The sequence below is a fragment of the Pseudophryne corroboree genome, chromosome 10 (assembly GCF_028390025.1).
Source record: "Pseudophryne corroboree isolate aPseCor3 chromosome 10, aPseCor3.hap2, whole genome shotgun sequence".
NCBI classification, from domain to species: Eukaryota; Metazoa; Chordata; class Amphibia; order Anura; family Myobatrachidae; genus Pseudophryne; species Pseudophryne corroboree.
The window spans coordinates 94,726,248-94,742,235 of record NC_086453.1 but is presented as its reverse complement, the minus strand read 5'-3'; the positions used below and the strand labels follow the sequence as shown (position 1 = coordinate 94,742,235).

At 43.2% G+C, this 15,988-nt stretch overlaps 1 protein-coding gene across 1 annotated transcript in view; it reads left to right on the top strand.

Annotated features, from left to right (window-relative positions):
- The window catches only part of LOC134965213 (potassium-transporting ATPase alpha chain 2-like), a 55,215-nt gene that overhangs the window by 26,132 nt on the left and 13,095 nt on the right, over window positions 1-15,988 (top strand). Inside the window, exons 2-15 of the mRNA XM_063941721.1 lie at window positions 9,470-9,604; window positions 10,655-10,714; window positions 11,798-12,001; window positions 12,116-12,229; window positions 12,340-12,474; window positions 12,568-12,685; window positions 12,854-13,122; window positions 13,230-13,428; window positions 13,595-13,704; window positions 13,825-13,959; window positions 14,331-14,523; window positions 14,700-14,875; window positions 15,052-15,188; window positions 15,283-15,433. Of these exons, the coding sequence (XP_063797791.1) occupies window positions 9,470-9,604; window positions 10,655-10,714; window positions 11,798-12,001; window positions 12,116-12,229; window positions 12,340-12,474; window positions 12,568-12,685; window positions 12,854-13,122; window positions 13,230-13,428; window positions 13,595-13,704; window positions 13,825-13,959; window positions 14,331-14,523; window positions 14,700-14,875; window positions 15,052-15,188; window positions 15,283-15,433 (2,136 nt within the window). The remainder of the gene's footprint in view (window positions 1-9,469; window positions 9,605-10,654; window positions 10,715-11,797; window positions 12,002-12,115; window positions 12,230-12,339; window positions 12,475-12,567; window positions 12,686-12,853; window positions 13,123-13,229; window positions 13,429-13,594; window positions 13,705-13,824; window positions 13,960-14,330; window positions 14,524-14,699; window positions 14,876-15,051; window positions 15,189-15,282; window positions 15,434-15,988) is intronic.

Sequence of the window (15,988 nt, the reverse complement as noted above, 5' to 3'; positions counted from 1 at the left end):
AGCAGCAGCCAGCAGCAGTGACTCTGGTAAGACACATCTGTCTGTCACCACTGTTTTGTCCCTAATACCAATCTCTCCCGTGCCCTGTGTTCTGTCATGTCCCTGGCCTTGCCCTGCCACCCTTATCCTGGCCCTTTCACCCTTATCCTGGCCCTGTCACCCTTATCCTGGCCCTTTCACCCTTATGCTGGCCCTGTCACCCTTATGCTGGCCCTTTTACCCTTATGCTGGCCCTGTTACCCCTATCCTGGCCCTGTTACCCCTGTGCTTGCCCTGTCAACCCTATACTGGCCCTGTCACCCCTGTCCTGTTCCTGCCACCCCTACCCTGGCCTGTCACCCCTATCCTGTCCCAGTCATTTCTGTCCTGGCCCCGTCGCCCCTGTCCTGGCCCCGTCACCCCTTTTCTGACCCTGTCACCCCTGTCCTGGCCCCGTCAACCCTGTTCTGAGCCTGTCACCCCTGTCCTGGCCCTGTTACTGCATACCCTCCAACTACCTTTTTGGCAGGTATAGTACCGGCAGCGCCTCCAGACCTCTCCCCAATGCACCACACCTCCGCACCTTCCCCTCCACCACATGCGGCACTCCACCCCTCCCCCACACGCTGTGCCTCCAGACCCCCTACACCACCCGCGGCTCCCACTCCTCCGCCCCTTCACCACCCACAGCACCTCCAGGCCCCCTCCACCCTCTTTATATGTCTCCCCCCACACCTGCCCGCCTCCACCCGCAGCATCTGTAGACACCCTCCTCCATCCGCGTTCCCCCCCTCCCCCACCCCCACCAATGGCACCACCGCACCTGCCCCTCCACCACCAGCAGCACCTCTGGACCTCCTTCCCTATGTGCTGCACCACCCGTACCTGCCCCTCCCCTACCCATGGCGCCTGCGGACCCCTACCCCACCCCGGCACTCCCGCCCCTTCCCATCCCACAGCACCTCCGGAACCCTTCGCCCATCCACAACATCCCCACACCTGCCCCTCTCCCACCCATGGCACCCCTGCCCCTCCCCCACCTGCAGTGCCTCCGGACCCCTCCCCAATCTGCATCCCCCACTCCTCTGCCCCTCCCCCACCCGCAGCACCTCCCGACTCTTCCCCATCCGGGCCCCACCCCCACTTTTGCCCCCCCTCCACCTGCAGCATCTACAGACACCATCCGCAGTCCCCCCCGCACCCGCTACATTCTGTACATCGTGCCCTGCAGGTGCTGTTCACGCCGTCGCAAGGGGCTGCGCCTCCTTCACCATCGCACGCCCTTTCATTGTGCAATATTTAACCACTAACAAAGGAATGCAGGTAATACTTTATATAATACAAATATTGAACCCCAGAAAGGCATGCAAGGGTTAAGGGGGCGTAGCCCCTTGCGACGGTGTGAAGAGCGCCCGTAGGGCGCGATGAAGCACCTAGTATAGGAGATAATAGCTTGGGTTGAGTATGTGAGATGCCGGTGTTTAGCTTATAGCTACTGTACCTACAGAGATTTATAACAAAGGTTTAGATAATAAGTTAATAACAGCTGCAGAATGATATAGCAAAGTCTTAATAATTAATCCCGTATTTGTTTCCATAAAGGTTTCAATGCAAAATGTTGTGATTATTTTCTAAGAAAAAAATTAGCTCAATTTTAAAAACTGCATTAGGCTGAAGAATTGCACTTTTTATTTTCTGGGGGTTTATCCCAATACAGCAGTAAATGCCTGGCGACAGTTTGGGGTTATATGTTAAGCATTTTGCCCATACAGCCTGCACTGAGGGTGATTTGGGAGAGGGCAGGGTCTAGGTGGGGTTACGGTGATATTTGGGGATTGGGTAGTGGAAGGACAGATGAATTTAGGATGGCAATTGGGTGTAATCTCGCCTACAGTGTAATAAAAGGTAGTTAGTTCCCATTCTCCATTTGATCTGTTCTTCATATGTGACTGTACATCTTAGTATTCTTGCTCCTGGGAGTAATAGAACCTTCTGTAAACACATGCCACGGCCGACATTGGTTGAGAATTAATTCATTATTCTAGTAGATTGTGGATTGGTAAGAAAACATTTAGCTTAATGTAATGTTAATGAAGTAAAGCTGTTTTTCCCACTCCTCTGTGTCCTTTATTGGGTAAAAGGGAATACATATGATTTACCGGCAGACGGGAATGCCGGCTGTCACTATACCGACAGCAGCAGCTCGCTGTCGAAAATCCCGTCAGCGAGTCCTCTCGCTGGCTCGCTGTGCTCAGTGTGGTTCAGGCCCAGTGGATCGCTTTGATCGCCACAGGTTATATTCCCACTTGATTGGTGGCGTAGACCCACAAACCGAGTGGGAAATTGAATACCCGCATTTGTCGTTTAATTTCACCAGCTGTCGGGATTCCGGTGTTGGTCTCCTGAACAGCCGGTATAACTGCATCCTGGTAAAAGTACTGGGTATGGAGACTGATTGGGTGGGGGGATATGGTATCATTGCAGTCACACCTTCAGCTGTTGGCATGGACATGCAGTATGTATACCTCTTCATCTTAATGGTCCTGTAAGATCAGATCTTACCCTCTACCTCCCATTTTCAAAATGTTAAGTACCTAGAAATAATTTAGACTATTTAAAATATTAAAAATAAACTATAAACCTAGAAAATGAAAACAATACAAACAATGAGGCGTGTAGTGCGTAATCTTTTGTGTCGCTCACCTTGATTTGCACAAGTGTGCCTAGATGTTAACTAAAGTGCCAAAGTTTGGGAAGTACGGTTCAGCCTAAGAAGTTGGGTGGAGAATGAAAGGGCATCCAGTACTCTCTTTTTAAAATGAGAGAAAGTGGTAGAGATCACACATTCCTTGCTGTTCAAAAAGGCAATTAGTGCCAAAACGACCTGCTCTTTGTACTTTCCAGTTACACCTCAGTGGGAATTGCTTTGCTTGGAGCACTTGTTACTAAATGAGACTATAAGCTTAATACTCACTAAATTGCATACCGTCATTCTCTGGGTAGTCCCATTGGGCATGCAGGACGCCCAACAAGAGACAACCCAGGGAACGACCCGATGGAGCGAGCGATCGCGAGTATACACTGAGTGATGACATCGATATATTACTCCGATCTGCGTTGGGACAATGGGGGTGATTCTGACCCGATCGCATGCTGCAGTTTATCACAGCGGCACAGGCAGGCAGAGGCGTCGCTGGGCGGGGGCGGAACGACGGTAGGCAGAGGCGGTCGCTGGGCAGTGGGGCGTAATGGCGGCATTTGGTCGCCGTTTTGTGGGTGTGGTCCAGCCGGACCAAACCGGAGGCGGGCCGCAGCGGCTGCGTGACATCAAACGCAATCGCTGCGGGCCAGGGAGCGACGAGTAACTCCCGGCCAGCATGCTAAAGCTGCGCTGGTCGGTAGCTACTCTTGAAGTACAAAGGCATCGCCGCTGTGCGATGCCTTTGCACTTCTGCAGGGGGGGGGGGGGCGGCACTGACATGCGGGGCGGGATAGCCCTGTGCTGGGCTTCCCCCCGCATGTCAGTGTGAATGATCATAGCTGTGCTAAATTTAGCACAGCCACGATCATCTCGGAAAGACCCCCAATATATCATCCGATTAATAACCTGGCCTTAGGTGCACAGTGAAATGGATACGCTTTGTAAGTGAGGGTTTTGGCGGATTTCTCATCCATAGTCCTGGTGACATCATATCTGACCCATGATTCCTGATTCATATGAACCAAAAGCAGGCAACTAACTCTGAAATAGAGGAGCCTTGGGGTTCCAGTACTCACCATTCTGGTATTTTGGGAGGATATTTTATCAAGAACGTACTATTTTGTGACAGTATTTCATCTTTTACCTGTGTTTTGTTGTGTAATTGATGTCTTTGTCATTCTAATTCTATAGTTTCATTGTGTAACTTTGCTCCCACCTTGGATCAGCAGATACCCTTTCACAGCTCTATTTCCACCTGAATTCCTTTGCTTGCATATCTCTACAAATCTTCTTTTTAACTGAACCTCTTCTCTCGTCTTCTCATCATCTCTATAGCTCTTCTACATAATGAACTGTCTCTTCCGGGAATTTTGACTGGCCAGACTTCCCTGATAATAGAACCGGAGTTCACCAGCTCTAGGTTCTGCAGTCAGTCGCACTAGTACAACCTGTATCATCCTCTTTCCTGCCTCTAGGGAAGGGCAGACCATTATCATGCAGGTAATGAGCATATAGTTCACTACAACTGGATAATACAAGCTGCAAAATAGTTTCTAAAAAAAAACCTGTTCACATTGTGATCATTCCTTATACATAATGAATAGCTTGCATAATTAATTGGGACAAAGCTTGCTTTTTAAATATGTTACATTATTCATATACAGTGGCATATCTATAATTGGTGCAGTGTGTATTGTGCACATGGGCCCTTGAGACCAGTGGGGCCCACATCACACACACTGCACCCATGTTTAATTACTTACCTTTCAGGAGTCCTGCAACGTTGGCGCTGCAGCAGCTGCAAAAATCACTGGCAAAATGGCCGCCGTACATGCAAAAGGTCAACATGAGTTTTTTAGGGTGTCAGTTTATAACTGTTAGCACATGGACCCCCAGTTGGTGTACAGCATCCCCTCGTCATGCTTTGGGCAGGTTACCTGCCCAATCGTAGTCCACGTGGATGGTAAAGTATGAAAAAGTTATAAAAATTAAAATAAAATTGTGAAAACTTCATGTCGACCACATGCTGTGCAATACATTGTTATGTTGACCTTTTGATCACGTCAACCTACTTCATGTCGACCAATAGTAATGTTCTATAAGCAAGATTTAAAAAAAAACCTGAAACAGGAATAGGGTGAATTATACATATAATCAGAGGTGTAGCTAGGCGCCATGGTGCCCGGAGCAAGGGTATGTTTTGGCATCCCTCTCCCCTGTACTGAATTGGGGGCCTGGCCAACATGTGATGGCATTTTACATTTGAAAAGAAACACTATTTAAAATAGTGACAGGGTCAGTTCTAGACCTTGTAGAGCTCACTGCAAAAGTTTCTTTGGGTGCCCCCATGTATAAAATATGGACAGTACGCGCTGAAAGCACATAACTAAAATATTGGGGCATGGCCACCTAATAGTACCAATTCACATTACACCACACAGTATTCTCTATTATTCACATTACACCACACAGTAGAGCTGCTTATACATGTCACATCATAGTACAGCCACTTATATACGTTATGCCACGCAGGAGAGCTGCTTATACATGTTACACCATAGTAGAGCCGCTTATAGACATTACCCCACAGAAGAGCTACTTATACACATTACACCACACAGAAGAGCTGCTTATACACATTACACCACACAGAAGAGCTGCTTATACACATTACACCACACAGAAGAGCTGCTTATAAACGTAACGCCACACAGTGGAGCCGCTTAAACACATTATGCCACAGTAAAGCTCCTTATACTGCACATATTATGCCACAGTAAAGCCCCTTATACATGTTACACCATGGCAAAGCCACTATGGAAGTAGCTGTATTCAATAATTTACTTTTTTAATTCAAATAAATTAAAAACACTATGTATGCCCTGACTGACCTGACCTCACAACACTCACAATACCTTAATGAAAATAATGCCCCACACATGACCTCCTACAGACCTGAAAATACCCCCAATCTCTCAATGAAAATAATGCCCAAAACTGCCCCCCTCCCCAGATCTGATAATCTCCCAATTTATCAATGAAAATAATGTCCCAGAATTGCCTGAGGAGCAGAAATACCTGCTCTGCAGCAGCTTGAGGGGCAGGGAGAGATCTAGCATGTGCTGGCTGTCAGTGCCTCCTGCTGTCACCTCTGCCTGCCCTTTTCCCTACCTAGTCTCAGAGTCTGAGTCAGTGTGTGTCTCCTCTGCTCCTCCTCCTCTGTGGTGCACCCTCTAACTTTACAGCGCCTAGAGCTCGCGCTCCAACGGAGCCACCCTCGCTACACCCCTGCATATAACGATTTATACAAATATAAATAAATTGACAATAAAACTATAGTCCACTTCTTTCAAAGGAATATACTTTATTTATCAGAGTCGTCCTACTATGATGAATGGCAGTCCAGCCCTGCTCCACTATTACAGAACATTTTTCAAGTACCCCTTACTGTCACAGCGAGTATCACTCCGGGTACCAGTGCCCCAGATTGAGAACCACTGCTATACCTCATAAGTTCTCAATAATAATTAAATCAACGGAGTTCCCAGGCCATAGAAGTATGTTTGTTTTCAGGTTTTCAGAAATGTTCTTCATTATTCTTGAAGAATCAAGGAGCAAGGTCATGCTGTAAAATTCTACCACCAAAATGTCTTCTTCATAGCTGCTTTAGAGGCCATTGTATTTTTCACTCTTCCATAATATGATGATGATGATGATGATGATTATTATTATTATTATTATTATTATTATTATTATTATTATTATATAATTATCTATACATTTATTTTGTCAGCATGATTGTTGGTTGCCCTGTTGAAAGCGATGAACACTTATCTATTGCACAGATAGATAGATAGATAGATAGATAGATAGATAGATAGATAGATAGATAGATAGACAGACAGACAGACAGACAGACAGACAGACAGACAGGCAGGCAGGCAGACCGACAGGCAGGCAGACAGACAGACAGACAGACAGACAGACAGACAGACAGACAGACAGACAGACAGATAGATAGATAGATAGATAGATAGATAGATAGATAGATAGATAGATAGATAGATAGATAGATAGATAGATAGAGGGGGGAATTTCAATTGTTTCGCGTGCCCGGTCTCCCATCGAAAGTGACAGGAGATCGTGGGGTGCAATTCAATTATGTTGTCATCATACTGTACAGTTACAGATCGTGCCCAGATAGGCCAGGTTTAGCCGTGCAAATAGACACGTCCTGTTTGTGATCTGCTGCTGCGTCTGAAGACGTAGCATCGGATCATCTGCTTGAACATCGGTCATCTGCGTAAACCTCATGTTACTCAGGATGACCTGTATTTTCAGGCAGACAGGGCCAGAAAAGCTGCACCCAATAGGGCAGCTACCAGCTTTTGCATGCCCAGTATATGTTGTCGACATGCCCCCGATTTCTGGAATGCTGGTCGTAGCCCCTTCTCTGCCCACATATGGCTGCAACATGTCAATCATGCTATGGCTTAGGGGGACTGCGACCATCGTCTCATATAGAGATCTGCGCATGCACAGTGTTGATCCTGCAGATGTTCAGACCAGAAAACATTGAAGACGTTTTGTATACAACTCTGAATCTGGCCCTCAGAAAAGAAATGGCAAGAATATGGAATAAAGGGTACTGTACAATTACAAGACAGATGCCAACATGCTTTGGGTTTTTTTTACGCTGATAGCGCCCAGACAGGCCGGGTTTAGTCGCATCAAATGGTTAAACCTGACCCAAGTGCTGGGTGAATATGAAGAGCTGTTTGTGTGCCCTGCTCTCCAGCACGGGGGGGCTTCCAGCGGAAATGTCAGTGCCAGTGGCCGTTCGAGCCCGAACGGAGCAACAATTGAAATGCTTCATCGGGGCCCCCTCTACTGGCTACTGGTGCAAACAACAATTGAATTCCTCCCATAGATATATAGAGACTTGCAATCTGTAAAATTCTAACAATTTAAAATGAAAAACAAGTATATAACATAGTAAAATTATAATATAATGATGGTAAGTGAAATTAAATAAAATAGGATAAATCTATCAAGAGCCCTGTGTATAGTGGACAATACTTTTTTTATTTCATTTATCATCTTTTTTTATATAATTATAGAATCATTTTTACAATTGGTTTTAATTTTACATTTTTATCGTTTCATACATTTTTTAGCCATATTGTATTATCTAATTAATTAGCAGCACATTTAAACTGTGAGCGCAGTCTTTATTGTGACTCTACATTCCTATCATCCATTTCTTAACTAAGAACATGAAGATGTACAGTAGTGCAATAATTAATTATACATACCACTTCTGAACACCACACCTGGCTATAAAGGAATAATCTGCAGTTTGTACGGTATATACTTTATAAACCTGTAGTTTTAGTATATTTGTTTCTATATATTTGTCTCGTGTACTAAAGGTTATCAGTCTCTTACTCATAGTACACAGAATAGAAAGTACATCACTAACATCTGCCATCTGCACATTGCACAGTATAAATACCTGTCTATCTGGAGAAAACCTGGTGTAGCTGGATTGTAGGTGTATTGTACTCATTACCTGGAGGTGGTGTCACAGGGAGGGGCCAGACCATATATATAATCTCAGCATTTGGTCCTTCTTAGGCAATGGCATCCTTGGCCAATCAATAGCTAGGACTGCAGTAGGTAACAGTACTGTTCTTCCGCTATCTCCTTTGGAGAACTATCACAACTGCTACACTTGGGACTATCTGCTACTCCTCATCATACAAGAATGTCTTCCATGGTAAGATCTCTTCCAGTATTTTCTTGATTAAATATGTACAGTGTATTTGATGCTAGATGTTGGGTTGATTTCAGAAAGGGATTGGAAACATAATGGGAGAATAATATAATATGCCAGTCTATACTGTCATAGATTGTATCTAGAGTTGCCCAGTTAGTACAATTCTGTAACATTATCACTAAATGTCACTAACGTTTGTTTGTTTGTTTGTTTGTTTGTTTGTTTGTTTTTTCCAAAAATTGATTAGAATTAGATTGGAGAATTTGTATATGTTCAGAAACAATTGTGTATTTCTCATCTCCAAAGCGAACGTCCACTTTCTAGTACCATTCCTATCAAAAAATGGTTTATGTCTACTTATAGGAGAGCTCACAGATGTATAATTTCTTATTAACAGTATTGCACTTTTTGCAACACCTGAGCATACAGAACAGGTTATATTGCTTTCTCTGGCTTTCTTTTCAAGACAGAAGCCTACAGAATTAGCAATTCTTGTTCAGATGATTACAATGATAAAAGTAGAGACATAGCAGTGACTGGCAGTCTATTGAGGGATGCCGAATGCTGTAGAACCACAGCACGCCTACCACTACTGCAAGGTCCATTTATAGCAACTGGTTTAAATTCACATTTTATGTCAGATTTGTCATTTCATTCTATATTGGTATAAGTGTGCCATCTATTTTATATATTATTTTTTTATCTTGCATCATTCGGGGCACATGCCACAGAATGCTGCCATCACTTTAAATGGAATTGCCCCCATTGTGTTTTCATTGTATCTCCCAGCCCTTTGTCTACCTGCCTATAATCAAAAATCTCTGTTCATTGACTCAGACTGAGATTCTGTTTCTCTTTGTCGTGTATGATAAATCAGATCATTCTTACCAAAGGAGAGTGTCATATTGTTATACTATCTGTAGTTAGGCACTTGAAATGAAGACATGGTGTACCATATGAACGTCATATCCTAAAAGGTTTCTTTTTTTTTTGTCTTGTCCTACCTGCAGAAGCCACCTGATGTGTCTGTCATCACTGTTAAGGAAGAACCAAAAACTGAGAAATCTAAGGGCATCGCGCTACCTTGGAAGAAAGGAAAGAAATCAGATGCCAAAGTACAGAAACTCAAACAGGAGTTGGAGATTGTAAGTTAAAGCTAAGGTCATCTACTGTAAGTTGTGGAAGGATGATGGAATTCTTGAGATTCTCATGGTTCTGTCTGGCACTTTAGAGCCACAAATTGAGGTCCAGACTATATACAAGATGTGTCCACATACATCTTTGCTATATCCCGCCATGTATGGCTTGGTTTTGCATGCGATAGACTCAGAGATTTAGCCATGCCTTGTGATTTTTCTTAACTTGCTTCTTTACTATGTTACTTTATACAAATTCTATTATGGCAAGCAAAAATTTTGAAATCCATCCACTCGCTACTCATGAAAAACAGCTTAGCCGTGTTTTACATGTTGTGCCAAATTTAGCAAAATAGCAAAGATGTAAGTGGACACATCTGTAGCTTTGGTTCAGGACAGTGGGAGTTCAGAAGACACACACTCTATGATTGTGGGCAGAAGACACAGGTCCAATAGAATTATAGAAGTAGGAGTTGTAATACAGACAGGACCTGATTCAGATGGACACAGTGGCTTATCTGCTATGTCTTTGTGTGCAGCAGCTGTATTAAAATGTGTCAATGCGGCAGGAGGTGCCTTGTGCAAAAAGACACCCCGTGTCTGTGATCTGCTGCTGCATCTGAAGACGCTGCATCGGATCATTTGCATGAACATCAGTCATCTGAATAAACACCAGGTTACTCAGGATGACCTGTGTTTTCAAGCCGCCAATGTCGGCAAAGCTGCATCCAATGGGGCAGCCCCCAGCTTTTGCAATAAATGGGGTTGACATGCCCCCGTTTTCTGGTATGCTGGTCATAGCCCCTTCTCCGCCCCATATGGCTGCAACATGTCACTCATGCTGTGGCTTAGGGGGACTGCGACCGTCATCTCATACAGAGATCTGTGCATGTGCAGTGTTGATCCTGCGCATGTGTAGATCAGAAAACATTGAAGATGTTCTGTATACAAACCATGGGTACATCTCTGAATCTGGCCCTCAGAAAAGAAATGGGAAGATTATGGAATAAAGGGACCTGCAGAATTACAGGTATGATGCTAACACGCTTTCTTTTGCAGACGGACCACAAATTAAGTGTTGATGAATTGGAAAGGAAATACTCAGTGGATATCAAACTGGTAAGGCTTACACCCTAGGGTTATAGCATTTTGGATGGTCTCGCTTACTGTCTATAATCTTGCATTATCTTTATTTTATTTTTAGCCATTCTTTCCGGTTTATTTAAATTTGCACACAAAGAGGCTAATTCTGAGTTAGGAGCAAAGCAAATGATAGGAAGTATCTTTGCACAGTCTGGAACACGTCATGCTGAACTTAATGGGTGCAAATACATAGGTGCATCACTAGCCTTGGTGACACCCAGTGGTCTCATGGCCTGACCCCCATTTTCATCACCCTGAGGCCCTGGAGATGCTGGGCTGCACCCGGAGAATGTCTGCAGTGCTGGTTACTACACTGTGACAGGAGCCGAGTGCTGCATGTAGTGTGATGTCACAGTGCAGCACCTGGTTCCTGTCACTGAAGAGGAGCAGGCATTTTGGTGTCACCCCTCGGTGGGTGACCCCAGGGAGCAGCCCGCACCTCTGTAGTGACGCCACTGCAAATACATTTATTTATTTTGCATGCAGGGTAAATACTGGCTGCTTTTACATGTCACCTACATATGCTGGCCAGCTTTATTTTTACACAGCAACTTAGATTTGAGTTTGGACATGCCCCTCTCAAATCTAAATCCCTCTGCACATTTTGAATCTGCCCCACCTGAAGGGTAACCTAGTTTTAACAAGGTGCAAAGTTATTTGCTTATTATTTGCTCACAGGTCACAATCAGCCCTCCAATTGTTTTTGTTCGTGCCTATTATAATGGCAGTATAATTAAATATTCATATACTGTATGGCAGAGCACAATATACTGCTATAAATCCATGTAAATTTGATTGTGTGCATCAAGCTCTTAGTTTCAAATAGGTAATTAATTACATTTATCAAATCAAAGTTTTTCTATCTATTCCAAATCAATGAAATCAATCATAATCGATGTTTGGTTTCAGGGGCTAAAACATTTAGTCACATGATTTTTTTATATTAATCTTTACATGTCAGTAAATGTGTTTTAGCTCTGGAAACCCAGCATGGATTTAGAAAATCGATCTTAAGTAAATATACCCCAAACGATATTCTGACATGCTGTTTTATTTTAGGGCCTGAGTACTGCTTCTGCCCAGGAAATTCTTGTCCGGGATGGACCTAACAAACTGAGTCCTCCGAAAGGAACCCCTGAGATCGTCAAATTTATGTTGTTAATGACTGGTGGATTCTCAATTGTCTTCTGGATTTCATCAGCATTATGTTTCCTTGCGTATGGCCTACAAGCTGCTCAAGATCCCAATGTTGCTAAAGACAATGTAAGGATAAAAAAGATATTGCCTGTACTTGCTTACATTTTAAGTTGTGTAAGCCAAATGCTTTGCTGGTCTTTTCTGCGTATTTTATAACTCATAATCCATTTGTGTCTCCAGCTCTGGTTGGCACTCATCCTAATTGCAGTGGTGGTGATGACGGCCCTCTTTGCATATTACCAGGAAGCCAAAAGTACCAACATCATGGCTGGCTTTAAGAACATGGTACCCCAGGTGAGAAGGGCACCAGGGCTATTGTTTGATTGATTAGCATTGATTAGCAATGTTCTTAAATTATACTTTCAGATGAGTTTTGTTTCCAACTGTCTTTTTTGTCAATTTAGCAAGCCTTGGCTCTTCGTGATGGAAAACGGATTGAGATGCTGGCGGAGAACCTTGTCGTGGGAGATATTGTCTTTGTAAAAGGAGGTGATAAAATTCCTGCTGATTTACGTATACTGGAGAGCCATGGTTGCAAGGTGAGAATACCTGGATGTCTAACTTTGTAAATGTTTTTTAGATCATGCCAAATAAAATTAAGCCCTTGAAAATAACTTTGTTCCACTGCACAGGTTGACAACTCATCCCTCACCGGTGAATCTGAGGCTCAGCCTCGTGGTGTGGAATGCACCGATGATAATCCCCTAGAGACCAAAAACCTGGGATTCTATTCTACAACCTGCTTGGAAGGTGAGTACTAAGCCACTATACCGACTTGATTCCATTTATATGCCCTTCCAATCACATGTTCACAGCTCCATCTCTGAGAATTTTTGAGCATTAGATTGAAATGTTAACACTTAGTGGCCGTGATAAGTGTTTTTACAACATAATGAAGTCTTTATTTTTGATCTGCAGGGGCAGCATCTGGTATTGTAATTAACACGGGTGACAAAACAGTGATTGGACGTATTGCCTTACTGGCATCACAAGTCGGGGACCAGAAGACACCCATTGCCTTGGAGATTGAGCATTTTGTGCATCTGATCAGCGCTCTGGCAGTGGGAGTTGGAGTGCTTTTCTTTATAATTTCTATCGCTATGGGATACAGCCCTCTCAATTCCGTTATCTTCTGCATCGGCATTGTGGTAGCATATGTGCCTGAGGGACTACTGGCAACTGTGACCGTGAGTACTACTTGTTTACTATGCCATTCATAGAAGACTGTCGTCGTCGTCATCATCAATACCTTAAAAACACTTTAGCATTCCATAATACATGTGTGGTCTTCTAGGTTTGTCTTTCACTCACTGCAAAGCGTATGGCAAGGAAGAACTGTTTAGTAAAGAACTTGGAAGCTGTGGAGACTCTTGGATCTACCTCTGTCATCTGCTCTGACAAAACCGGAACCCTGACACAGAACCGTATGACGGTGGCACACATGTGGTTTGATATGTATATCCACAATGCAGATACCAGTGAAGACCAGACCGGTAAGACTCCAAATACCTCCCATATAAAACAACTGTGTAGTGTTACAATATACAGAATAACTATTGTATGAGACACACCTGTCCAGGGTACAATGTCATTAGATAACACACTATAGAAAGCACAATACACAACCCAATAACCTTTGTTACCTGTTTGTCTCTCTAGGGGAAATATTTGATCAGAGTTCGCCCACCTGGCAAGCACTGTCAACAGTTGCCACCCTATGCAACCGGGCAGAATTCTGTGCCAATCAGGAGGAGGTTCCGATTAGCAAGGTAAATATACATACTGATAAAACAATGCATACACAGATATAGCCCATTGTGATTGGCATTCCATCAGACATTGGGTCCATCAAGATAGCCATCTAAGTTGCTCTCACCTTTCTTGTGCAGAAAACGGTCAATGGAGATGCCTCAGAAGCAGCTTTATTGAAATTTACAGAACAATTATTGGGAGATGTGATGGAAATTAGAAAGAGAAATGAGAAAGTATTGGAAATCCCATTCAACTCAAGCAATAAGTACCAGGTAAATTATCGAAACTTTCTTACTTCTCTCCTAAAAGCTCTCTTTGTTAAGGATTTTGTTTGTAAAACAGACCCTAGGGGGCTTTAAAACCCCTATTATATTTAGAATGATTTCATAAATATACACTTTCTAATAGACTACATAGAGAACTTACCTTCCTGTAGTTGGCACTATATTCAGGTAAGGGAGAGTGGCTACTTTCATGGGTCATCAGTCTGCAACTAGCCTCACAACTAGCCTCACAAACCCAACTTTAAACCCAGTCTGCATCACAAACCCAACTTTAAACTGAGTAGCCTGAATCAACACTGATTCATACTTTCTCTCTCCTCTTCTTTACACCTCTAAGTTTATCTCTGTATTCGACCCAGGTCTCTATCCATATCCCAGAGGATCCTGCTCAGAAGGGCTACTTACTGGTGATGAAGGGAGCTCCAGAGCGGATCCTGGAGAGATGTAGCAGCATCATGGTAAAAGGACAAGAATTGCCACTAAATGAAGAAATGAGATGCGACTTTGAAAAGGCATACTTATCCCTGGGGAGTCTGGGAGAAAGAGTTCTTGGTTAGTGCAAATACTGGCATTGTTGCTTGGCTTATGAACACTTCTGTACATTATAGTATAAGTGAGCCTCAAGGCCCCACTTATTTTCACTCTGGCTCCTTTCTGGATTCAAATGTTTCCTCTTACCTATGGTTCTTTTTGCTATTTTCAAATTATATCTTCTGTTATATCCACAGGGTTTTGTCAGTTGTTACTCCCATCTTCTACCTATGGACCTGGTTATTTGTTTGATGCAGAAAGTGGAAATTTTCCACTAAATGGACTATGCTTTGCTGGTCTCATCTCCATGATTGACCCACCTCGTTCCAGTGTTCCAGATGCAGTCGCAAAGTGTCGCAGTTCAGGCATTAAGGTTGGTAATCACAAACAGTTGTATGTCTCTGATGTATGCAAAGCTTATAATTCTCAGTAGATATCTGAACATTTAAGGTTCTGCAAGCAGCTAATAGTCACTAGGCAGGTAATAGACATTAGGCACCTGGTAAAATATCTCTGATAACTGAATGTATTCCATCATGTCTCTGGCAGGTTATCATGGTGACTGGGGATCATCCAATTACAGCTAAAGCAATTGCAAGAAGTGTTGGTATAATCTCAACCGGCACTGAGACAGTAGAAGACATTGCAAATAGACTGTCAATCCCAATTGAAAGTGTTAATCCAAGGTTAGTACTTCACCAATTCTTTATCCAACCACCCACAGCTTATCCCAAGGTTTCCCTTGTGTCAATGTATTCACACATTTATTACAATTTACAGGGATGCTTGTGCTGCTGTTGTTAATGGCGGTGAAATCATTGACATGAGCTCTGATGAACTGGACGACATCTTGAAGTATCACCAGGAAATTGTATTTGCACGGACATCACCACAGCAAAAGCTACTCATTGTAGAGGGATGTCAGAGACTGGTAAGTAAAAGATTAAGACATGCAAGATATGAATGAGAAGGATTCATACAGGTGATGCATAAGAATCAATGTAAAAGAAAACATACGCCTATTACCAAATATCCCAAAGTTAATGTGCAGATTACGATACTCTGGAATGTCTCTGAGAGATTGTGGCTGCTGATGTTCATAGGCCTAAACTCGATCATACATTCCCTTTTGGTTGATCATATGGCAGTTAATCTTTATTACTGTATGTACTGCCTTTCCTTACATGTTCCAAGAGTGATTTCATGAATATATGCTTTTGATATACATTTGGTGAGCAAAACATTTTAAGGTGATACATAAACTTCAGTTAGAAACTGAGATGATGATTAAACAAAATACAGTAGAACATAATGGGGGAGATTCAATTGTTTGAAAAGTCAGTTGGGTGTCTGTTTTTTCCTATCTAATAGACAGGACAAAACAGACACCCAACCGACTTTTCAAACATTTGAATTCCCCCCTAAGACTATTATGGCTAAGGTTGCCATTTGGGTGTAGTCAAGGAATGGGAGGTAGGTAGCACAG